At 40.6% G+C, this 24,423-nt stretch overlaps 1 protein-coding gene across 1 annotated transcript in view; it reads left to right on the top strand.

Moving 5' to 3' along the window:
• The first annotated feature begins 5,273 nt into the window (after positions 1 to 5,273).
• LOC145395586 (ionotropic receptor 93a-like) overlaps positions 5,274 to 24,423 on the top strand; it is a 66,282-nt gene continuing 47,132 nt past the window's right edge. The window contains exons 1-4 of the mRNA XM_080269157.1: positions 5,274 to 5,387; positions 6,825 to 7,090; positions 8,067 to 8,201; positions 10,653 to 10,839. Of these exons, the coding sequence (XP_080125283.1) occupies positions 5,274 to 5,387; positions 6,825 to 7,090; positions 8,067 to 8,201; positions 10,653 to 10,839 (702 nt within the window). The remainder of the gene's footprint in view (positions 5,388 to 6,824; positions 7,091 to 8,066; positions 8,202 to 10,652; positions 10,840 to 24,423) is intronic.

Here is a 24,423-nt window from a genome sequence, read left to right on the forward strand (position 1 = left end):
AACCTTGCATACATTTCTGATTAAGTATGATTTGTTCCACTGCAATGGTTCCCAATTTCGTGATAATGCTTAACCAGTAGCTTTGTTATCCAGTTCTTACGGGGAAGTATGATAGGAAACCTTACGTCATAGCTTAAATATTTTGCATATTTATCACATCTCATCAGTCCGTCTTCATCGATACGTGGCTTAAGACACAAAAGTTTAGAATTCTCTGGTAACCTTCTTCCACCTTTCAGAGCAGAATAGTCCTCACTGAACGATTCCCGTTGTGCCTCGCTTATGAAGTTTATTTCAGCATCCCTAATCTCATCAGGAACAAGCTCTCCTGTCATACGATCTTGTCTGGATCGCCTACAGTTAGTTATAAATCTATTAACCCACGCCTGGATTCTTGTTAACTTTACCCAACTTGAAAAGCGCTCTGGTGCTAGACGCCAATCCTTGTCCATCTTATCAGTGAAAAGTGTCATTTCAGAGGGTAGCTTTCTCTGCTCACTTGATTGTAGTTCCTTTTGTGTAGCCTCTCCTTGTTGAATTGGATAGCTTGGCCATTCTGCCTCCGACTTTACTAGAAATTCAGGATCATGCCACCATCGTTCTTCATTTGCCAAGTTTGTGACAGATACACCTCGAGTCACCATATCTGCAGGATTCTCACGAGTCTGAACATATTGCCACTAACTAGGATCACAGCAACTTTTAATTTCACCTTTTCTGTTGGCAACAAATGGCTTGTATTTTCGTCCCCTGCCTCGTATCCACCACAATACATTCATACTGTCTGATCAAAACCTTGGCCGATTCATTGACATTCCTAGTACTTTGGTTATTGCTTCTGTAAGTCTCAAACCTAACACAGCTGCCATTAGCTCCAGTCTAGGAATGCTAACAGAAGCAAGAGGAGAGACACGTGATTTAGCTGCAACTATACACGTTGATACTGTCCCACTTCAATAAACATACCTTGCATAAATTGCACAACCGTAGGCATCACCCGAAGCATCAACAAAAGTATGTAGGTTCATTGACAATACCTCATCCTGTACTTGTAGACAGCGTTGAACTTTAATTTTACCAAGATTTACCAAGTCCTTAAACCAACTCACTACTCTTTCTCTCAATCTTCCATCTATCGGATCGTCCCGGTCTACTCCTGCAGCCCAAAATTCCTGCCACAAAACTTTGGCTGTAATAATGACAGGTGCAAGAAAACCCAAAGGATCAAATATGCTAGTAATCTCCCGAAGAACATTACTCTTCGTCAGCTGCTGTTGTGTATCAGGCACAATAGATGAGAAGGTGAATATATCCTGGTCTGCTAGTCACACAACACCTAACACCATGTTGGGCAGATGATGATGGGCTAAATCCACCTCAGCTGCTCTGTCTTCTGGAGGAATCCAATCCATCACTGCACTCGAATTTGATAACCACTTACGTGCATTCATGCCCGCTTTCTTCCACAATTGTTTCAATTGTTCATATAGTGTAATACCTTTGTTGTCCGTTACAGAGTCCATGCTGTCATCCATGTAGGTTAAGTTTAGCACAGTGTCTGCTGCTTGTGGGAAGAGATTCTTGTGTAGTTCTGCATTCTTCCTGGCGACAAACTGTGCCTGGAACGGTGAAGAGTTTACCCCAAATGCCACTCGCTGGAATTCATACACTTCTGGTGGCTTAGACTGATCCAAGGCTCTCCATAAAAATCTGTGATATAATCTATCCTCAGGTGCTATCTCTACTCTTAGATACATCTCCTCTATGTCACATAGCAGTGCAATAGGATACCTTCTAAATCTTATGACATCAAACATAGCTTTGGACCTTCATAAATGGAATCATTTAGGGCAACATTTTTGTATCTCGCTGCTGCATTAAACACTATGCGGATCGTTGTGGTGGCTTGTTCAGGATGCACCACTGGAAAGTGTGGTAGGTGCCATCTGCTTGCACTTACCTCTTGTGGTGGAACTTTTCGAACATAACCTTTTGTAAGGTATTGCTCGATGGTGCTACAGTATACTTCCGATACGTCAGGACTCTTCAGAAGTCTGCTTTCCACGTTTTTCAGTCTCCGAAATGCAGCCTCGTTGTTGTCTGGCAATGCAGGAACATCATCCTTCCAAGGTATGGCAACCTGATAATGGCCATCAATAGATTTAAAAGATCTTTCTACTTTGTGCAAAGCTGTGCGTTCTTCATTACTTAATACGCGATTCTGCACAGATTTTACATTTTCTATTTCCCAGAACTTTTGTAACGTCAGGTTTAATGCTTCCGAATCTGCATGATCATTTATGAAATAAGTATGAGCAAAGGCAGAGTAACTGCAGCTTTTCTCTGTGCTATCTACATTACCTATACAGGTCCATCCCAATGGTGTAAGCCTAGCCATTGGTTAACATTGCCGTCCTTTAACATCCTGTAAAGAAAAATGAAGTTCTGGATAATCAAGTCCAATCAGCAAATCAACAATAGGTCTAGAAGTTACGGTTGGGAATCTAATATTCTATAGATGAGACCACTTGTGTGAATGCTTACTCCAGTCCACTACTCTCATTTTACCAGTCACCCTTTTAGTTGTGAACGTAGTGATTTTTAGAAGGGTTTTTCCATCTAGGCTTTCCAACTCGAATTCGACAGGTGCTGTGTCGAAAGTAGAAATTTCTTCATTCGAAACATTTACAGTTACTTTCAGAGTTTTACCCTGAAGCTCCAGCTCCGCAGCTACATCAGCATTAATGTAGGTTTTAGTACTGGCGTCGTCCAGTAATACGTTCACTACAACTCTGCGTCATCCATTCTTTAATACAACTGGAACTGTGCGCAATGACACACTCTCTTCTGTTCACAACCTTTTCCTTCTCTACTACCGTGAGAGCCCTCTGTTCATGATCCCCCTCCGTGGTCGAACACTGTTCACGCTGCACCTGAGTGTCTACTTTTGCCAAGGTCTGACTTGGGAGACTGTTTGAGATCCGACTAGTTACTTTTCCAGTGTTGGTGAATCTGCTGAAAGAACTTTTCTGATGTAATAACCTGTTATGAATCAGTTTCCAACCATTTAACCCACAAATTCGTCCTTGTGTACATTGTTTACCTATGTGATCATCACCCAAACACCTAAAACACAACTGAAGTCTCAACCAAATTCCACCGTCGCCTGATCTCCATGCTCTTAAAAAGAGTCACATTTCCAAACACCATGTTTGCCGCTACACACTTTACACAGCCTTGGCACTTCCCTATTATTCTGTGCGTCTTTATCTTTTGTGTTCCCAAAATAAGATCTTGGCCTGTCTCTGCCAGTGTTTTCATACTTTCTCCGACCACCTGCATTTTTTACTCCATGAACAGTTTCCCATGCAACTACCTGAAACTCTGCTTCCTTTACTATCCACTTATGCAACGTTTCCACAGATTCATCCAAACAGTTCTCATAAATCCAGCGATGATAACGGGCTATCATTGGTTCAGCCTTTTTTTTCTGAAGCTTTATGTAAAGTGAACTATTACCTAGTTCCTCATAACGACGCATTTCTTTAAGATTAATGATAGCAATATCTAATAAATCTGCAAACTTTTCAATATCCAAAGCAGTTTCATCACGAAAGGGTCTAAGGTTTTCAAGTTCTTCCAAATGTAAAGTCATCTGCCGACGATAACCACCAAACCTTCTCTCCAGTCTATCTTTTGCAGCTTCATAAGCATATGTTGAATGTCCTAAATTCTCCACTGCATTCAGTGCTTCACCTTCCAGGTACCGTCTCAACTGCAATAATTTGTATTCCGAAGTAGCTGGTGCCTGGTCAATACAAGCATTTAAAGCAGCTTTCCAGCTCTCATATTTAGCCTTATCCCCACTAAGGACAGGAATAGCGACCTGTTTTAACTGTTTCCATAAATCCTTACCTATCTGATAAGATGGGGATATAGGAGGTAACTGTTCAAACTCCTCCACAGGAACCTTCGATGAGTAGCTCTCCACTTGAGACACCATCATACTCACGTTGGGTACCTTCCCATACGTCATTCTCAGCTCCCCATAGTTTCTCTCGTTCAATCCGTAATTCATGCTCCAACTCCTCTTGTTGACGCTCGAATTCTGCTTTTAAGTCTGCCTTCTTCTGAAGAATTTTCTCTTCTTTCTTGCCCACTGTATCTCGAAGCTCTTCTTGCTTACTAACGAATTTATTCATCCGAAGAGCTCCATTCGATATACCAGATACAGTACTTGATGCTTCGTCGACTCTGCTATCCAGGTACTGCCGGGCTCTACCCATGGCTGCTTTGAGCTCAGTTTCTGTTTCCTCGGCCAGAGAAGACAATTTCTGTATATTAACAGGCTCGCCTCGATCTGCATATTCACCAGACAGTTCCCATGCAGCATCCATCACCTCTTCAGAAGCTAATTCTAATCTAGAACACTCTTGCTTCACTTGCCGACGACTGGGTGCTTCATCTTCATCCAACACCTGCAGTAACCTATGCCTTGCTCGTGTGAACACTGCTTGGGCTCGAGATTTCTTCAACTTTAACTTCTCGAACCGAACCACATCATACGCATCTTCATTTTCAGCTTGATTTTATTCATCAGTCACCACTGTCGTTACTAGAGTTAAATTTTCCATCCTGTCCACAGCGCCACTTTGTCCTGGAGACTGATGGACTATAGAAATACAGACGAAAATATAAAATTCTATATTTAACAGTTCCACATTTTAAGTAACAGTGTCACACGATGCAAGGTTACAAAAGTTACAGCTGCAATATCTTGTGTTGGTAAATGGCCCACTGTTAGCATCGAGCCCTTCTGCTGCCGCGTGCAGGTGTTCTCTGTAGCTGAGGTAGTGATGTCCTGACTTCCGAACTTCTGCTTTCGTCCACTTCACCTCTGATGACTTGGACGGCACACTGCTGCCCTCTATTGTTCAGTGTAGCCGATGTCCGCTATGCGCCACAACTTAGTATAATCAGTTAAGTACTGTAAATGCCCCCAAACAAATTTACTCTTACCCCAAAATATTAGTCATTTTACGCCAATTTCCTCCTGTACAATTATAATTACTGTTGATATTATTAAAATTATTATTATTAATAATATCATTATTATTATTAATATTATTAATATCATTCAAGAACAAATTCTTCCCTTTGGCTGGATGTAACAAATGACTATAACAACTACAAACGGTCGCCTCTTTATTTCTAACAATGTTTCCAGATGGGATGTGACTTTTGCCTTTGATCAAACCGCTGCTAAATTCGCCATGGCCTCGCCGGTCATAACACCCAGTTGGCTGAGCTTCTACTACCCACTGAGTGGCCAAGTGTGGATCGGTGTCTTGGCTTGTACGCTGACTGTCTGCTTCACACTTGTCAAGGTAAACATGCAAGAGGTCAGCCACGGGCACATCCAGTATTAGTAATAACAGGTAGCAGAAAACGGTTCCTTATGTTGTTATTATTATTATTACCATTATTATTATTATTATTATTATTATTACCATTATTATTATTATTATTATTATTATTATTATTATTATTATTATTGTTGTTGTTGTTTATCATTATAATTTATTCAGACGTGGGACATTCTCGAGCAGCAGCCCGGGGCTGTCTTCCAATGTTAGTCGCACACGAAAATATATTTTCACAAGGCAATGCTTCAGTTTAGCTCCTTCAGGATTTTTACACAAATGTGCTTTACTCTAGCGAAGCACAATATTGTTCTTCAGTTTAGCGAAGTCCCGTATGGTGCCATATCTGTCTGTTGCCATTGTTCTTTATTGTTTTATACTCACCGAGGACAATGATGCATTTAACCCTCTCATGGTCGCGTTTTCTTGTTCTTCCCTTTTATATCACATGAGCCAACAGTATATGATTTTTATTTAGGTGAATGTGTCAGTGGAGACAGGTCCTTATTCTGGTACCATGAACACTTCCTTGGTCAGATTAATTCTATTATCTGTTCCAGTTAACTCCAGACGATAGGTTCAAGTGAGTGTTTAACAGGAGACTCACAGGTGAAAATCAGAGTGAGCAACAAAGAAATATAATGGAAAAATATTAGTTTCATTTTACAGCTATAAGTACAAATACTCTTCTTGGATGATGTTAGATTCATGCAATAAGAAATTAAAGAATATATATTGCTGTTTTTATACAACATATCCTTAAACACTTTGCTGGAATACATATTTATGGTATAGATGAGTAAAGAATGGATTCGGATTGTTACTGCCACCCCGAGCCTATATATACTACAGCCACCACTGTCATGTAAGTGGTGGGCTACTTCACACTTGTTGATTTCTTGAAACCACAGCATGGAATTGTTAATTAATTTTGTTTTCATACAGTTTTAATTTGGTCTGCCTTTTTCGACGAAGAAAGAACTTTAGCCATTCCTAATCAAATGAACTCTAAAATAATGAATAATAAATCATACCCTCACTATGACCAATATCTGACTATTCCATGACATTTTCACTCTTTTACAGCGTGCTATATGTAGCTGAAAAATTACATTAAGAAATGCAGAAAAAGATCAAATTTACTTTACGAAACTGGACACACCAAGCAGCTGGCAAAAAAAAAAAAAAAAAAAAAAAAATGTTCGAATGACCTCATTAGAATTGTGTGTCTTCCTGACGGTAGCAGATGCGAGGAGGTGCACTTTCTATCATGGCTCGTATTATCAAAACCATTCCACTGTCCGAAACATCACTGCTCGCCCCTATGACACAATAATGAAACAGCTACACATTCATATCATTGTATATGTACGTATATCACTGTATATGTATGTTTTACAGATTACGAGGAGGAAAACGTGGCAAACGCGGCATGGAGTGCTGAGTACTGGGTCGGTGGTGCTGGAGTCTGTGGGCACCTTGTTTGGCCAGGGACTGTACGGACGCCTCTCAACCAGTCAGTCCAACCACATCCTGGTCGGCACATGGTTGTTCTTCGGTGTAGTGGTGGGCACAGCATATCGAGCCAGCCTCATCGCTTCCCTCACCCTCCCAAGGCTGCCACCCAGACCAGAGACAGCTGAGGAGCTGGTGAAAGTAGTTGACAGGTGAGATATCGAAGAACAAATGTTTGGACGCAAAGGTGTTGGATGAAATTGAAATGTAAGTTAATGCTGGGCCCATTTGTTATTTATCACTGCTCTATCACTGCATCAAAGTTCTAAACTCTCTGTTCTGTGTTTCCCCTCATTCGCCAACATATCACACAGTGATTTAGTTTTCACCCAGCAGCTGGTGTTTTATTCAGATCCTTCGTCACGTTACTTTCTGACCTGATTGTTCAAAAGCAGAGCAACACAGAGAGAATCAACAAATGGTGTTCTCAAGTACCACGTAATACATCATCCACATAACCATACTTGAAATATTCCATCCCTCAATATTTATCTCCGGCTTTACTTTTTTTCTTTTTTCATTACTTTTGTGCTCACCGCTCGTAACCTTATTCTCTTCCACATGCATTGTTCTCGAGAGGCATCACTGCCGTATAGTCTGTTGCTGATGCTTCTTCCACCGTCTGCCTTAATAGATGGACTGGATCCACACATCTTGTAGCACTTTGGAAATCATTCATTTCATTGTTTATCGTATATTCAGACAGTTGTGTAACTTTATCATTATTATTCATATAGGATAAATGCAAGAAATGTGCTGTAATAAACGGTATAGAGAAAGACCAAATAAAAACACTATAGCTCTTTCAAATTAACTTGCCCCCGTTATTTTATTTTTTTTTTTTTAATTTGTAGCTTCTTTTCAGAAACTCAGTGGCAGGAAAAGACAATACTCCAACTCCCTTTCTTTCCATAGCACTTTTTCGTGACTAACATCATATCTTGGTTTTACGAGTAATTTATTGTCACAAGATAGCATTCGAGATGCAAATATGGCATTTTTCTTTTTCCAGTTTTAAGGTTAACAAAAAACACTAAATGTATCTTGAAGTTAAACTTTGGTGTTGCGTTATTCTAGGGGCCTCAGTAGTAATACTAATTAAACAATTTTTTTTTGTACATGTTACAGGGTGACAGTAAGATCTTTTGATGATTCATACAAGAAGTTCTTTTTAAACTCTGAATCAAGTGCCTATAGAGAACTTGGGAGCATGATGGTCGGGGGAGAAGTTATGGATGGCCTCAACGCAGCTCTAAAGATGAAGTGAGTTGGTTTTACGTACAGTGATACTTTTTTTTTTTTTCTAAATAACAGAACAGAGGAAGGAAAAACAAATGACTAAGAAAAAATCCATACATCAAATGACTGGTGTCCTCGATTCATAAAAGTCTGTAACAGAGTTGAATAGCTGTAGGTTGAAGTTTGGGAGGAAACAACTCGGGGGAAGCGAGTTGCAAAGAGATTCAGTTCAGGGAATAAAAGTATTTCTGATAGGCGGAAGTTCTGCAATATGACAGTGTGACATTCATGAGTGCTACCAGATACCCATGTAGCACAGGGGAAGGCATGGAGAGGTGGCGCAATGGATGCAACTTCGTCTGAGCATTTTTCGTAAAAGTATCTGTAAAATAATGGAAGGGAGACAATATTCTTTCTTAACTGTAGGTGAGGAAGTTTATTTGCAATATCAGGGTTACTGATAATTCTAACAGCTTTGTTCTGAATTTTGTCTAGTTGTTTTAGTGCAACCTCTCCGCATCCATTCCACAAGGGTGAGTAATATTCAAGCTGAGAGTGCACATGATTCTTATAAATTACTGCTAACTTCTTGTCAGTGAAGAAGTTAAGGGCACTGCACAATAATCCAAGTTTCTTTGAGGCGGTTTTAGCAAGTGATTTGACTTGTGAGGTTCAGCTGAGGGCATTGTTAAGTGAGACACCGAGAATTTCAATACTTTTGGAGATGGGAATATTAGTAGCATTGAAGATAATATAGGAAACTGGCATTATCTGTCTATTATTATATTGTATATATTTGGTTTTACTACATTGAGTCAATGTTATTTTGTCCCCATTCAGTGATCCTAGATAACTCTTGATTTATGGAGATGTCTGTGCTGAGTTGTGAGTTAGAGATTATCAAACATTGTGAATGGGTGTTTAAGTGTGAATGTACTGTGAAGTGTTGAGTCAACTGTGTATGAGTGAACTGATTATGAGTGACTGATATCATTAATATGAATTAGGTATAAGGTTCGAGCCAGAACTGATCCTTGTGGCACACCGTTGGTCACTGAAGGATATTTGAATATACATCATCTACTTTCATATTTCCGTCGCTGAGACATCAGGAAATCAGAGGAACAAAAGATGTTAGTCCATAGCAAGGGAGTTTGGATAGCAGGGAATGGTGCCACACTCTGTCAAAAGCTTTAGATATATCAAAGACTACTGCATCATTTTCACCATGCTGGTCAACTGATTGATGGATGGTGTGAGTCAAGAGATTGAGTATATCACTACTGGATCTTTCGTGGCGAAAACCAAACTGCCTGTACTACTTAAGATGTTGTATTCAATATGTTTAATTATGTGCTTATTCATTGCAATTTCAAATACTTTACCAAGAGAAGACATGATAGATACTCGTCGGTAATCGGAGGGGTCAGAAGAACTTCCTTTCTTCAGAACTGGGTCGATATTGGATTCTTTCCAAGAATTAGGGAATGAAAAAGTACGTAAACATCCATCCATCCATCCATCATCCAATCCTACGTTGCCCCATGAGAAGCGTAGGAGCCCGGAGCTAGGCAAGTTGGTCCTGACATTTAAGATGAGAATGACCAGCCTCACTAATCACTGAGTGGCATTACTTGAGCAATTAACCCCAACCATCCCTTGGATATGAACCTTCACAGGTCAATCCGATAGGAGCGCCGTAATTACCCACTAAACCACCAGGCGCCAAAATTTGGTTATATGGTTACCACCCAGCATAGTACATGGTTTCCTGGTGTACAGGAAACCATTTGGCTTGTCACTCAGTGTAAAGTCACCTACAGGCAGAAGGAAGAGGGAAGAACGAAGGAAAAAGACAGAAGAGGGAGTGTAAAGTAATCCGTAGGCAGAAGGACGAGGAAAGAATGAAGGAAAGAAAGACAGAAAAGGATGGAAGGAAAGAAGGATGGAGGAGAGCAAAGGGCAGGCACTCGAGAGCAGCACTACATCAAGTGAGTGGATTGTGAGCGCCCTCACCTGCCACAATGTACGTAAACATAGCATGAATAATTTAGCTAAAACATAAGCAAGTTCTGGGAAGCACTTTTTCCAAAACAATTCGAGGAATTCGATGTGGGTCTGGAGCTTTGTTGGTTGGTAAATTGCCTAGGATGGATTTTACGTTCTTGTCTGTATTCTAAGTGGAACAGTTTTAAGCGGAACAATTTTATATCAACAGTCAGTTGAAAAGACATTTGTCAGCTGAATTTGAAGGAGCGAAAAACGTGTAGATGGTTTGGCATGTGACAAGGAGCAAGGATTCCAGAGGACTGAATGATGTACGAATGATTGTGTGGCCCATTCTATTGGTCATGCTATTCTTTATTCTCCCAGTATCGAATATTCCGTCCATATTTATCCTACCTCATATAATTTCTAGGTGGGGAAAGCGTCTGGGTGAATTATTACATTTTACTATTTTTGTGTTTACTTCAGGAGTGCTTATATTGGTGCCCCTCTGAACATGCAGCTGATAATATCCCGGAACTTTGCTAAACTAGATGGCACTTCCCCCTTGTATCTAGGCAAGGAAAAGCTGCTACAGGTTTCGTTAGCCTGGCCAGTGCCTCATGATGCCCCCTACACACCTCAGATTGATAAATGTCTGAGGATTATATCGCAGGTGAGTAAGGGAATTTAATTTCTTGGCTTAATGCTTTTTTTTTTTTTTTTTTTTTTTTTATAGCAAACTCACCCCTTATCTGAGTAACAATAACTGCAGATAGCAATATTTTTATTGATATTATTGTAGTAAAGAAGTTATTTATTTCAGAGAGATGATATCTTACATATTGTGTTTTTGCAACCTCCAAGCGCTTTTACCTAGTTGTGAATAAATCTGTAGTAGTAAACGAGTTATCACTAATGCCAAGTCTTCGATGAGTTATATCCTGAGATGAATAAACATTTTCTGTAAATGACAAGAGAACTGAACTGAATTATTGGAAATAAAAATGGTGGCGCTGCAACAGCTCGATTATATGACGCCGAATAAACGTTAAAACCCGAGTACTAAAACAAAATCGATACATCTATCAAGGAAAAAATGACAACAAAGTAAGTAAACCATCAATCAACAATAAAAGGTGTATGAAGCTCACTTCCTTAAGATAAAATTATCAGTTAGATAGCCAAAGGCTCCTCCAAGTATGAAGGACAGAGAGTAGGCACCATCCGGCCTGCTATGCCTATGGAGAAACCTCCACCGCAGGTCCCCCAGACTCGGACACAGGACTAGCAAGTGACGGACAGGAAGAGGAACAAAACAATCATCACAATACGGTTGAGTCCCACCACACATTAGGGACTCATGACTAGGCCATGAGTGCGCAATGCGTGGCTGGGCAACAGCCACCTCCAATCGCTAAGACATGGAGGGCAGAACCCACGGCACTAGAGCCCTATGAAAAACATCCCTTAATTTATTATTAACAACAGCATCACTCAGACTCTGCCAGCAAATAAGAATCACATACTTCAACTATGGTGTCATATCAAAAGCAAGAATGGAGTAGTTGGCAGGGGTCATCGAGAAGAAGCGGATTTTGTTAATGTATCTTCCATCTCATTCCAGTACACATTGACATGCGCGGGCAGGGGATGAGCTGAAGTAAATTCTGATGATAAAATAGTGGAATTTAAAAGAATTCTTACCCTTATAAAATCTGGGAAATTCACCCCAGACCCGACACCAGTTTCTGACTCTGAACCATCTGTATATACAGTACAAGGACAGTTTTTCGTGAACTGACTAATGTTCCTAAACAGCTGATGGAGAACCCGAGAAGAGGCAGAAGACTTCGTAACCTCAGCCTCACCTCAGGAAGGCACCATGGGGCGATTTTGGGGAGCCGGACAGGGCAGACACACTGCAGAGAAACCTAAATCTCCCATAATCAGCCTGACCCAGTATGCAAAGGAATGGAGAGTGCGAGGATGAGAAACAATTAGTGTGTGACTTTGAACCATCTTTATCTACAGGAAGGGGTGCTCTGTGAATGGACGAATGATCCAAAAATAACTGATGGCTGTTGAAGCGCCAGAGAAGAGAAAGAAGATTTAGTATCCTAAAGATCCCTGCACACCTGCACCTCGGCAAGGTACCATGGTGCAATTCTTTGTTGCCAAGCAGGACAGACAGGCTATGCAGAGGGACCTAAATTCCCCATAATCTGCCTGACCCTGTACCTAAAGGAATGTGGAGTGCGAGGATGAGAAACATGATACTGAAAAAATGGCTGCCATGATACACAAGCAGCAATTAATGACTCTGGATTATATCTTACACGATTCCAGCAACAACTGATTAGCGACTTGTGCTGTAGATAAAAGAAGGGAATGAACATCAGCCTCGACAACCAAGGAATCGGGCAGAATATGAAAGCTTAGTCTTCACCGTGCACTGTAGCAGGCGCCAGCCCCTTTAATCTATAAAAGTGGATTGCTACACTCGTGCTTGGATAAAAACGAAAATCTCTCCAGTCTGCCCAGCTGGCGATCCTTTCCAGCACCAGCTGCATCCTCCTCTCAACAGCACACATCTAGGATCCAGCAAACCATATCACTAGGTCATCCACATAAAAGCAAAAAGACACCCTCTGTGGCAGGGAATCAAGTATATATGTCATTGATGGCAACAGCATGTACAGGAACACTTAGCACACTCCTCTGTGGAACACCTTCCGCTTGAACTCATAGGACAGAGTGAGGAGAACACACGAACATGGAACCTGCGGTTCAACTAACAGTCACTAAGGAACAATGGCAGGTGATCATGGAGCCCCAAACTATGAAGTTAATTCAGAATGCCATGGTGCCATGCCGTATCATATGACTTTTCCAGGTCATTGAACAAAGCTGCAATATGTTCAGATGCAAAAGCCTCACAGATTGCTGACTCAGATCCGATGAGGTAGTCCAATGTACATCTTATCCTATGAAACCCTCTTTGTGACATAAAGAAGAAATATCTTCTTTAGTTACTTAACCAGCCTCCCCCTAACTATCTTCTCAAACAGTTAGCATACAGATGTCAAACAAATGGGACTACAGTTAGACTCATTAAAAATATAGTTTTTAAGTGGCTTAGGAAATAGAAGAACCATACCCATCCCCCAATCAGTGGATACTTTATCTTCATCCCTTATTCTCTTATTAATTACTAATAATAACAAAGAATCGTACGATAAATGGTAAATCATAGCATAAGGAATGTCATTAGGCCTAAGAGCAGTGTCATTACACTGCTGGAGAGCAGCCCTAAGTTCACAGACGGCAAAGAAAACATAAGGTTCCCATTCAGTGTACATAAATAAAATACCTAACCTTTCCTGTTGACGCCGGAATAAGCTAAATAGCTTGAAGGGATCTGAACAAAAAAAACATTGTAAATGCTCTGCAAGGGTTGAAGCTACTTCAGAGGAGCTGGATAAAAAAGATCCCTGAATTTTAAGCACCAAGGGAGGAAACAGTGATTATCTATCGATCTATTGCCGGACGCCTTATTCCCATACGGGGTGGCCACAAACAAATAACCTCCACGTCGCCCTGTCCCCCGCCATTTCACTGCCCCGCTCCCAATTCACCCCCCCCCCCTCTCTCATATACCTCTCCTCTTCATCCCTTCATCTCATCCTCGGCCTCCCCCTCCCTCTCTCCCCCTCCACCTCACTCACATACACTCTCCTCGTCAGTCTCTCACTCTGCATCCTCTCCACATGGCCAAATCACTTCAGTGTGTTTCGCCTAACGCTTCCTTTCACATCCACATCCACTCCACAACGCTCCTTCACTTCCTCATTTGTCAGAATGTCTCTCCATGTGACTCCACAGACTCCTCTCAAATACCTCATTTCTACTGCTCTCACTCTTGACTTGTGTCCTTCCAACAACGTCCAAACTTCACTTCCATTCATTAGAGTTGGTATCACAACACTGTCATGTAGTAACTTTTTCACTTCCATGCTCACTTCCCTGTTTCTTATCACTGCTTTCAAGGAACGAGCAACCTTTTTTCCTTGTTGTACAGTTTCAAGCACTTCACCCTCCAAACTTCCATCCTTACTCATCACACTACCCAAGTACTTAAACGTACTCACATTTCCATTTCCTGATCATCAAACCTCACTGTACTGTACATTCACTGACTTCACTTCTCTCAAAGACCATAACTTTACACTCCAACATGCACTGCCCTACATTGTATCTCTTTTATATCCCCATCCATGTACAGATTGAACAACCATGGAGACAGGACACATCCCTGTTTCAACCCAACCTTCAAACAGAAACATTCACTCAGTTCATTATCCACATACACTGCAGCCTTAGCACCATCATACATACTCTTCACAACATTCAACAACTTCCCATATATTCTTAGTACTTTCCACAATCCTTGTCTATCCACCCTGTCATATGCATTCTCCAAATCCATGAAGGCCGCATACAACTCCTTTCCCTTTTCTAGAAACTTTTCCACTAAAGATCTAAGAATGAATATCTGATCTACACAACCTCTTCCCTTCCCAAAGCCTCCCTGTTCTTCTCCAACTATTTCCTCTGTTATTTCCCTAACTCTGTCAATAAGTATCCTACCATATACTTTTCTTATTACACTTTTTCCCCTTTCCCTTTGTACAAGGGAATAATTATACCTGACTTCCAATCCTCCGGGACTCTACCTTCCTCCCAGGCCAATTTGCACGTCTTCCACATCCATTCTACTATTATCTCTCCCCCATGCTTCAGCATTTCACCACACACTCTATCAATTCCTGGGGCTTTCCCCATTTTGACTTTATTGCTTCCACAACTTCCATCCTACTGATTTCTTCCTGTCTTCTCACGCCGCTCCTTCTCCCAGCCATTCCCCAGCCACTTATCCTATCATTACTTTTATTCCCTATGTTCAACAATTCCTTAAAGTGTTCTCTCCATCTGCTCACTTTTTCTCCCTTTTCCACTATTAATGTGCCATTTTTATCTTTCACTCCTCTACTAACTTCACTGCCACCCTGTCTAACTATTTTTTCCTCTTTTCAGAACATTTTCTTACATTCCCTCCACTTTACACTCAAATTCCTTCCAAATTCCTCATCCACTCTCTTCTTACTCTCTCTTACTAATCTTTTCACCTCTCTCTTCCTTTCTACATATAACTCTTTCTTCCGTCTCTCAACTTCCATTCATTATATGTTTTCTTCTTTTGTCCTACAGCCTGTCTCACCTCTTCATTCCACCATGCTGTTCCTTGCACCCCCTTTCGTCTTTTCTTCACCCCACGCACCACCTCACATGCGCACATATTTCTTCTGTGAATATCTTGCACAAACCTTCCACGTCCCCCATCTGCTCCAATTCACATTTACCCAATCGTTCCTCCACTTGTCTCTTACATTCTGCCTTTTTTCTTCATCCTCTTGTAACCTTTCCACTCTCATTACATCTACTCCTTCCTCCCGTCCTCCCCTTCTTCTATTTCTCCATTTTACTTGGACCTTACTTACCCATTATTTTCATCATCTTCTTCCAAACCAATGGTAAAAGAGTGGATAAGGTGGCTGAGAAGACATACGTACTCCACAAGGTTAGATGTGAGCTCTTCAGAACCCACTGATAACAGGCACGAGCTTTCGTAAACCGAATTTAAAAGAAGACATCTTTATTTTTCGTATGGTTCTCACAAGCAGCATTGTGGACACACCTACCTAAAGCACACTCCTCATCCCATCAAGGCATATGTCACCCGCAAAACTTTCCAGACGTTCGTGGAATTGAGGAAAGGCCTGATATATAGTTGTGAAATACTGTTCTGCATCATCAGCCTTTTGAAACTTGGGAACACTACAGTCGAGACGACAGTGTTCTGCAAACTCTCCCGTCAGCCGAACCCAAACACCATGGAGGTACACGTTTCATTAGCACAGAGTTGCATGCTTTAACCACAATAGGGTAATTATCAATACCATTCAAGTAAGACAAAATCTCACATGAAAAGTTCTGCGAAGAATCACGGGATACTAGTGAGATCAATAACAGATAGAATACCGGTTTGAACATAAAATGCGTCAGGTCTCCCGTGCTCAGAGGAACCAGATCCAAATCCTCGGCTAATAATGCCATGAGATCACTAAAAGTGTTACATATATCTTCACCCCACAAAGCATGACGCCCATTTACGTCCCCTAGAACAAATGGCCAAGGAAGCTGGCGAATGAAGCAGTCAAAACACAGAGGGGCGTGGAGAGGGTGGGGGGATAAATAAAGAAAACAGAATATGTAACTCCTCCCCAGGTGTATTTGAACAGCCACAGCCTGAAAGAGAGACCAGACAGTACAGCAAAGTAGAGGACAGCCACCTCGAGTACCACAGTCAATAATAGCTGGTGGGTGGAGAACTGTATATCCTCTTAGAGCAGGAAGAGTCCTGTTTGTGACCATAGTGTCCTCAAGGCAAATGGAGAAGGTGAAACTCAGACACGAGCAGGTGAAGTTCCTCCCAATCTACTCAAACACCTCAACAGTTCCCTTGTGGAGCAGGCATGGCAGGTTATCTTTGCACAAATGACAACAGAATTTTGCTGCAGCTTCTAAAGAATGTCATGAAAGATGGGCTACATTCTCTACTGCGACACTTAACCCTCCAAAACTCTGAGTTGCTGCAGGTGGGCTTTTGTGAGGAAGGTTCTTGGCTTACTACCATTCATCTATCAGGTCATAGTCTCAAAGATCATAGGACCCAATCAGGGTTCCCTCCTTTTTTATGTTTTTAAAATGTGCCAAACCGTCACCCCAGGGTAAGAATGGTTTCTACTGGGTTGAAGTTAGAAATCTCATTCTGAAGTCTGTAGTAGTACTAGTAGTTGTTCCCTAGGCAATCTGGCCGAAAAGCCCAGAATCCCTTAGGAAGGCCATGGCCGAGACCGGGTTTTTCCACAGAGCTCTCAAAGAGTGTATGTTGTGTTGTTGGCGTGGGTGATTGTGTGCAATGCAGTTTTCCATAAGGTGCTTAATAGTATGGGGTGCTGTGTTGCATCCTGGACAGGCATCAGCGACGGAGTCATCCAGCCTCTTCTGGTAGCTTAACCCGCCCCATCCCGACGTTTTCTGGGCAGTGGTACGCCCCAGTCCCGACATTTTTGGACCATTTTTTTTTTGGCTCAAACATCCGCTTTTGGTGAGAAAAATCGAAAATTCATAGAGAAATCGCTAACCTGAGGTTTAAAATACTCGATGTAGGTTAGTATTTCCTTACCTGACTGGGTTTTCTAACAGGCTGGCACCAAAGAAAACGAGTTCTATGGGAGGGTAACTATTTTATCCACTCATAAACAGTATTTATTTATTTACTTGGTACGAATTTATATGTAGTACAAGAGTATATTGGTTTTCAAACAGTAATATAGGCATTATAAGCATTGTTTCACTCACTAACTCATCACCATTCATGACCTTTTTTTTTCCCACATTACCTGATCATCATTTCTGACTGTTTCTTCCTCTAATGCTGTGTAAACTTTGTCCTCCACATTGTCATAGATTGGGGAATCACTCTGGCCCTGAATGTCTTTATTGGCCAGGTCACTGGTAACAGGTGAATTGCCGAGACAATGGCATGCAGGGGGGGGGGAGAGGTTATGCGGTGTAAGGCATTGTCCCTGCTTGGTATCTTGTAGATGAATAGAGGAAGGTGTCCCGTGTATACGTGCCAAAAATCACTCGCGAAATCACTCGCGAAAATTGAAAATTGTGCAAATTAGGGACCTTGCAATGTTGCCGCGTTAATTCACGTTGCCGGGACATGAGTGCACGTCATGTGCGGACGTTAATTCACGTCGCCGGGACGGCGTGGGTTAAGAGGCCTGGATGGTGCCCACATCTCAGCTTGGCCAGGTGGACCCTGTCCTCACGAGGGAGACAGGATTGAGAAGGGGGGATGTCAGAAGGCCATCCATGCAGCTGTGTGTTGTCTTTAAGTGACTGAATAGAGTGGCGAGTGATCTGAGTGTGGATATGCTTCTGAAAGCTGGTCTGAGGTGGCCGAGAGGGGAGAGATGACAGTATTTGTGTATGGTATCGTGTGCTGGGTGTTGTTTTGATGTTCCTTGGTGTGGGCGGTTGTGCTGCCATGTAATATAGTGGATGTTGTGGGTTTGTGGAGGCTGCAGCAAGAAACTGGGTGCCTCTCATGTCTACAATAGGTGATCCTTGATTTTGAGGACTTTGCTTTCTTGATGTAGGTGGTCTGTGGGTGTAGTAACTGTGCAGCCTGTGATTATTTTCAGGGCCTTGTTCTGTATGGTCTGTAGAGTGTTGTAGTGTGTTTTGGTGAGGTTAGGAGCCCAGGCAGGTCTTGCATAATTCATCATTGAACGTATGTATTGTTTGTATACTTTGGTGGTGGTTTCTTTGTTGTGTCCGAGTGTTGTACGGGCAAGTGACCTCAAGGCATTGAGTCTTGGTGTTATTTTATTTTCAATGTTTGTGATGTGTTATTTAAACGACATTGATGTATTGTATGTTACATCAAGTATTTTGTGTGTGTGTGTGTGTGTGTGTGTGTGTGTGTGTGTGTGTGTTCTTACCTAATTGTACTTACCTAATTGTATCTTTACAGGAATGAGTCAAGCTCGTACTGTCCCGTGTCTTAAACCATATTTATCGTACATATCCTTAAATTTGTGAATTGTTTTGGCACACACTATTTCATTCGGTAGTGCATTCCATTCATCAATTGCTCTGTTTGGGAAACTGAATTTCCTTACGTCTTTATCACCTCTCTTCTTGTGCAGTTTTTTGCAGTGTCCTCCTGCTGATGCTTCTCCATATGTTAAGTAATCATTTATGTCTATTTTCTCCTTCCCTGATATGCACTTATATAGCATTATCATGTCACCTCTTTTCCTTCTCTCCTGTAGTGTTGGTAGATTCAGTTTATTTAGTCTTTCTTCGCAGCTTAGGTCCCTTAAGCTTGGTATCCATCTTGTAGCGGCCCTTTGAACTTTTTCAATCTTGTCTATGTGTTTTTTGAGATGAGGACTCCAGACTACTGATGCATATTCCAGGGTTGGTCTAATGAATGATGTTATTATCCTTCTTAGCATGTCTTCATTTATGTATGTGAATGCTATTCTCATAATTGCAAGTAGTGTATACATGTTCCGTACCTTCTCGCTGATGTGGTCAGCCAGAGATAGTCTGTTATTGATAATCACACCTACTGTAGGTCTTTCTCTCTTTCTGATGTGTATAGGGTTTTATTTCCTAACTTATAATCCCAATCAGGTCTTTTTCCACTTTTAACAAACTTGATTACATGACACTTGTCCACACTGAATTCCATTTACCATGTACTACTCCATTCATGAAGTTTATTTAATTCTTCTTGTAGCTCTTTACAAGAGTCTCTGTTAGTAATTCTCCTTTGTATTTTTGCATCATCTGCAAACATATTCAGATAGCTCTCATTTCCAGTATTACTGTTTATATCATTTATATACACTAAAAACATGATTGGTGCCAGCACTGAACCCTGTGGTACTCCACTAGTCACTTCTTTCCATGATGAGTAATTTCTTTTTAGCACTGTTCTCATTTCTCTTTTTATGAGAAAGTCTTGCATCCAACAAAACAGTTTGCCTCGAATTCCTCCTTGATGGTACAGTTTCCATAAAAGTCTTTGGTGTGGTACTGTGTCAAAAGCTTTCTTAAAATCTAAATAGATACTGTCCACCCATCCTTCCCTTTCCTGTATTGTGTTTGTTACTCTGTCATAGTAGCTCAACAGATTAGTAACACATGATTTTCCTTTTCTGAAACCAAAATGTCTTTCTGTTATCATACTGTGTTCTTCTAGATGATTTACCCAAGCTTTTCTTATAAGCTTTTCTAATACCTTGCTTACAACACTGGTCAGTGATACTGTTCGGTAGTTGAGTGGATTTTGTCTATTTCCTTTCTTCAATAAGGGGACAATATTTGCTTTTTTCCAAATATCAAGTAGTTTACCTTGACTCAATGATTTCTTGAAGATTATAAATAATGGTTTACTTAACTCCTTTGCACATTCTCGTAGTACCCAACATGAAATTTCATCAGGACCACTTGCTTTTCCTCTGTCTAATCTACTTAACTCCTCCTGTATTACTTTTTCTGCTATTTGTATATCTGGTAGTACGTGTGGACATGCGTGTTCCACATAGTCCCTCTCAAAATTTTTTTCTTCTGTAAAAACTAATTGGAAATTCTTATTTAGTGTTTCACAAATATCTTTCTCTTGTGTATAAGTGATTCCCTCGTCCGTAATGGATTGTATTATATCTTTTACTTTGGTTTTGCTTCTGAAATAGCTGTAAAACAGCTTTGTTTGATCACTACTTTTATTTATTATATCCTCCTCAAACTGTTTTTGGGCTTCCCTCCTTATTCTTGTATAATCGTTTCTTGCCCGTTTGTAATTATTATATGCCCTTTCACTATTGTCTTCTGTATCTGTTCCACAACAAATCTCTTCTTTCTTTTTATTTTTTACATTCTGTATTGAACCATTTCTGTATTTTCTTATCTGCTTCTTTGTGCTGTGGGGTGTACTTCTGGACTCCTATTTCATAAAATTCACAGAATTTTTTATATACAGCATTTAAATCTTGTCCTCTAAGCTTATTTTCCCAATCAACTTCTAAGAAATACTTCTTTAGGTCTTGATAATTTCCCTTTTTATAGTTTAGGCTCTTTTTGTAACTGTCATTGCTGTTTACTATATCATATGCTATCCTGAAGTTATACTTTAGTACTGCATGATCGCTTTTGCCGAGTGGAGGGTGATATATTAACCTGTCAATTTTATTTTCTTGCCTAGTAAATATTAGATCTAGCACTGAAGGTACATCAAGTCCTCTTTTTCTGGTGGTTTCCCTCACATGTTGCGTTAGGAAAAACTCTTGCACAAGATCCAGGAGCTTTTGGTCCCAACAGCTTTCTCGGCTAATTATATCTAGAGTATTCCAATTTATATTTGTATTAAAATCCCCAGTTAGTATAATTCTTTCCGATTTCTCTTCCATTTTATGTAGTAATGATCTTAAACTCTGAATTGTACTCTCGCCAGGTCCTCATATTCATCTCTTTCCCATGTGTTTGATCTGGGTGGCATGTACAAATTGGCTACAATTACTTTCCCTTCAGATGTGTTGATCTCTACTGCAATCAGTTCTATTTGTGATGGTATATCTAGTTTTATTTCATTGACTTTTAGATTTTTTTAGTTAATATTATAATTCCTCCTCCTTTTTTTAAATTTCTGTCTCTTCTCCATATATTGTATTCCTCTAAGTTTAGTATGTCATTGGATATCCTTGGTGTTAATTTTGTTTCAGTTAGGCATATTATTTGTGGTTCATTTTCTCTGACATAATCATTCATCTCTAGTAATTTAGATACCATTCCATCCACATTTGAGTACATCAACTTTATCATTTTGTTTATATACTTCTCATGACGTGGTTTTACTACCTTCCTCCTTTTTGTTCCATCCTGTTTGTGTACCACTTTCGTACCTGCAATCCTATTACTTTGTAAAAAAATTTCTTCTCCTCTTCTGATCTTCCCTCATTTTTTGTTTTTGCTTCCTCCTTTTTCTCTTTCAGTAATTCCAGTTCCTCTTATGTTAGGCATCTTTTTATCCATACATTTTTGAACTCCTCTTTTTCCATAAGATTCTTTGCATTTTTTAGTATCTCTTCCACAGTGTTAACACTCCGGAAAGTCACCTTTAGAGGTCTTGTCTTGCTTTTCTCGTATTTCCCTAACCTTTTGTGTTCCTCTATGTCTTTACTACAGAATTACATTTGCCATCTCCTTTTTGTCTCTTGTGATCTTGTTTTTTACTTCTTCCTCTTCTATACCAGTGATTACTATAGATTTGTTTATATCTACTGAATCTCTAACTAACTTTGGATTGTTTTGGATTATTCTTTTCACTTCCTTTTTAATGCTTTCTTCCTCCACCCTTGTTTCTAAGTCTTTCTTTACTTTCACCATTTCAGCATACGTGGTTTCCACATCATTTTTGTAGCTTTGCACAGCTTCATTCACCTGTGTTATCTTCTCCTCAATATCACTGCTCTGATCTATAAGACTGCTTACTTGCCTAATTGTCTCTGTGTCATTTTTGAACTCTTCCATAACACTCTCATGATTGACTACTGTACTTGCCATTTCACTCATTTTCTTCCTAAGTGTACTCAGTTGCACTGTTAGTTCACTGATGGTTGTGTCTTTCTTGTTGGCCTCCCTTCCTAGTTTTTCTATTTCTTCCTTTTGCAAGTGCATCTGCTTCTTTATTTCATCAATTTCATTTTTGAAAGCCATTTTTAGTTTGTGTACATGTTCAACCAGTCTATTGTGGGTCTCTACTTCAACCAGTTCTTGGTAGAAATCATCATTTGGCTTTCTACTTTTATCCCTTTTCTTTTCCAAATTTGCTTTACTAAAGTATGTATCCATTTTGCAATACTAAAAGTCCAGAGTATGTACTTACGTTTCCCGTGTTGCTGTAGTCTAAACAAACCTCAGCTGACTCAGCGCATTCTTTCGTCTTGGTTCCCTTTTCTGTTTGAACAAGTCTTGTTTAAACTTTTTTTTCTTTTCTTTTAATAATGAAATATCATTTAGTCTAACCTGATACAGAGTTTGACTCATACAAAGATACTAATTTAGGAAATGCCACTGGCCGTGTTGGTTCAGTACAGAGCGTCGATGTCGCACGTCTGCCTCGATTGACTGTGTGTGTGTGTGTGTGGTAGGGAAGTGTTGTTTATGGTGAGGTGTGGGATGTGACTGTGTTCTGCTGTCCAGTTTGTGAGAAGGGTCACTGTAGATTTGGCAGGGGCTATTTTGAGCCTATTTGTGGTGAACCATTCGTGTTGTGTGTTGAGGTAAGGTTGGATGATGTGTGAAGCTGTGATTGCGTTTTGGTGCGTACATGTAAGTGTTATAATATCATCTGCATAGGAAGCTATGTGTATCTGTGGTGTGTGGGGTGTGGGTATGTCGTGCATGTATAAGTTAAAGAGTTTAGGGGACAAAGCAGATCCTTGGGGGACGCCGTTTGTGAAGTTTCTGATGTTAGAATACTGACCGGCAAATGTTATGTGTCCACATCTGCCTGCTAAGTAGTTTGCCAACCATCTTTTTCTGTTATTGTGCATGTTTATGTTGAGTATTTTGTTTGCGAGGTTGTAGCGGGGGATGGCATCAAAAGCTTTGCTGATGTCTAATGTGATTAGGAGTGTTCTGTGTGGTGGCCTAGCTGAATTTATGCCATCAAAAACTCTCTATGTAAGGTCTGTAAGAAGGGTGTTTGTGGAGTGTAGTGGCCTAAAGCCATATTGTGACTGGGCTAGGGGAATGTGAGGTGTGACTAGTTGTAGTACCAATCGTTCAGTGACTTTAGAGGGGGTCCAGAGGAGTGTGATGGGGCGGTGCGAGGAAGGTAACGTTGGGTCTTTGTTGGGTTTAGGGATAGTGATGTTAATGCCATGCTTCCAGACGTTGGGTATTATGTTGTGTGAGTAGCTGTAGTTTGATATGTTGGTGAGTGCTTGTATGCCCTGTGGTCCAACGTGTCTAAGGTGAATGTTGCTTATGTTGTCTGGTCCACAGGCAGATGAGTGCTTAAGGTTGTTAATGATGTGCTTCGTCTGGTTGTAAGTGAAAGGTGCATAGTCTGGGTCTGTGGGGAACTGTCTCTTACGTCGGATGATACGTCAGTCTTCGGGATGGGGGTTTAGATGGGTGACTTGTGAAAAGTGATTGATGAAAGTATTTGCTTGTTGTTTGCTTGAGGGTATGGTGTCTGTTGTTGTGATGGCAGAGTGTGACTGTGATGTTGCTGTTGGAAAGTGTGATGCTGTTTAGTGTTTTGTAGAGTTTGCTGATGTTTGTTTTGTGGTCAAGTGTTTGGAGTTAATTTTTCCAGTTCAGTGTTTGCTGTTCTGATATTTTATTGTTTATTTGTGTGTTGAGTTCTTGTATTTGTTGTACGGTGTCTTGTGTATGAGGTGTTGGGGAGTGTCGCAGTGTGTCTCGTTGTCTGATGAGGCCTTGAATTTCTGGTGTGAAGTTGGGGATGTGTCTCTTTCTGTTGCTTCTAGGGATGTGTCTTTTGTCTGCGTTTTGTATAATTGAATTGAAAGTGTGCACAGGA

The sequence above is a fragment of the Coenobita brevimanus genome, chromosome 32 (assembly GCF_032717465.1).
Source record: "Coenobita brevimanus isolate Jiangsu-jjx chromosome 32, ASM3271746v2, whole genome shotgun sequence".
Classification (NCBI taxonomy): domain Eukaryota; kingdom Metazoa; phylum Arthropoda; class Malacostraca; order Decapoda; family Coenobitidae; genus Coenobita; species Coenobita brevimanus.